Source organism: Myotis davidii, unplaced genomic scaffold (assembly GCF_000327345.1).
Source record: "Myotis davidii unplaced genomic scaffold, ASM32734v1 scaffold663, whole genome shotgun sequence".
Lineage (NCBI taxonomy): Eukaryota > Metazoa > Chordata > Mammalia > Chiroptera > Vespertilionidae > Myotis > Myotis davidii.
The window spans coordinates 2109752-2111701 of NW_006295816.1; the positions used below are offsets into that span (position 1 = coordinate 2109752).

Consider the following 1950-nt stretch of genomic DNA (forward strand, 5'->3'; position numbering starts at 1 on the left):
CAGGTGCGCCGGGCCATCCAGCAGATGCTGTTCCCGGACCGGCCGTTCAGCTGGCTGCGGCACGTGGTCATCGCCGTCAGCCTGCTCACCTGCATCAACCTGCTGGTCATCTTCGCCCCCAACATCCTAGGCATCTTCGGGATCATCGGTGAGCGCCTGCTGGGCGGGGCGGCCCCGAGACTCTCTCCACAGATCCTGGCGGGCTCCTGAGCTCACACCCCACACTTACTTATTTATTTAAATTCCTTAATTAATGGATTTTTAGAGAGAGAGAGGGAGGGAGAGAGAAACATCGGTTTGTTGTTCCTCTTGATGCATTCATTGATCGACCCTGGTATGTGCCCCGACTGGGGATGGAACCTGCATCGCTGGTGTATCAGAATGATGCTCCAACCCACTGAGCCACCCGGCCAGGGCCTCACACCCACATGGAGGTGGGGGCTGCTGGCCACATGCACGGCATGGCCTCCAGCTGAGGTTTTGTAGGAAGGCTGTTCTAACACCTTTTGAGGACTCAGAACCCCTGAGGCGGTGCCTCCACAAAGGAGGTCTTGTCCCCACCTTGCATGTGAGGAGCCTAAAGTTTAGAGCCACTGAGGGAGTCGCAGGGCCTTCAGCTGGTAAGTGAGGAGCCTGGATTCAGGCCCAGGACCATGAACGACAGCCTAGGTGCTCTGCCCACCACCCCAAACCGTTGGGGTCTCTGCGCTGGAAGATCAGCAATTCTGAGACATCTTGTGAGGGACCCATCTCAGGAGCCTGACTCCCTCACCCATCTCTGCAGGGACGGCCACACGGGCCTGGGCTGAGTATCATGGGTCTCAAGGACAGGACCCTTGGTTGTAAATATCCGAAATCCAACTCAAAGTGAATGAAGCACAAAGGAATGTATTGGCCCAAATAGTAGAAACGCCTTCAGGAACAGCTGTATCCAGGTGCCCCGATATCCTTAAGCCTCGGGCTCTAGCTCGTCACTTGTCTTTCCTCTTTGCCAGCTTCACTCACTGAGATGCTTCTGACACCAGCGAGCTAGCTTTCCACCCCAAAGGGCAGCGAACAAGAGCAGGGGCTGGTGGGCCCCCTAGAATCTCCCCCAACAAGGACTGATTTCATCGGGCCCAACCTCTGGAACGTAGCCAATCGGTGGCCGCGAGCCCTTGGTGGCCATGCCTGGTTTTTTGCAGGTGCCACGTCGGCCCCGTGCCTCATCTTCATCTTCCCTGCCATCTTCTACTTCCGCATCGTGCCCACCGAGAGGGAACCTGCCAAGTCCACCCCCAAGATCCTGGTGCGAGGGGCCTGGAGGCCGGTGGGCTGGTATGAAGCTGAGGGCACTGCTCTGACCTCGGTCCTGACCCTGACCCCTGACCCCATAGGCCCTTTGCTTCGCTGTGCTTGGCTTCTTGATGATGACCATGAGCTTGAGTTTCATCATCATTGACTGGGTGTCGGGGACCAGCCGGAGTGGAGGAAGCCACTAGGACAGCCCGTCCAGGTCTGCCGACTCATCCTGCGCCCCTGCCCAGACTCCTCAGCCCCTGCTCGCACCCGGCGCCAGGCAGGGCCAGGAGAAAGGCGTGGCTAACGTTACTGCGGCGCATGGCCCTGCCCCGTCCTCTCTGTGAAAGGCTTTTATTTTTAAAAAGAACCAGGACCAAGGCCCTTGGCCCGACCCTGCTGGGCCCTGGGGCTGCAGCGCCTTCCTGAGCTGGGCGCGGGGGGGCTGCACCCCTGCTCCCCTCGTGTTGCCTCCCACACTCCAGCCCCTGCTCGCACCCGGCGCCAGGCAGGGCCAGGAGAAAGGCGTGGCTAACGTTACTGCGGCGCATGGCCCTGCCCCGTCCTCTCTGTGAAAGGCTTTTATTTTTAAAAAGAACCAGAGGCAAGGCCCTTGGCCCGACCCTGCTGGGCCCTGGGGCTGCTGCGCCCTCCAGAGCTGGGCGCGGGGGG

The 1950-nt window shown here is 59.7% G+C and overlaps 1 protein-coding gene across 1 annotated transcript in view; it reads left to right on the forward strand.

Moving 5' to 3' along the window:
- SLC38A3 (solute carrier family 38 member 3) overlaps nt 1-1786 on the forward strand; it is a 5558-nt gene extending 3772 nt beyond the window's left edge. Inside the window, exons 9-11 of the mRNA XM_015568287.1 lie at nt 4-148; nt 1185-1288; nt 1377-1786. Coding sequence (XP_015423773.1) covers nt 4-148; nt 1185-1288; nt 1377-1481 — 354 coding nt within the window. The 3' untranslated portion in view covers nt 1482-1786. The remainder of the gene's footprint in view (nt 1-3; nt 149-1184; nt 1289-1376) is intronic.
- The last annotated feature ends 164 nt before the right edge of the window (nt 1787-1950 follow it).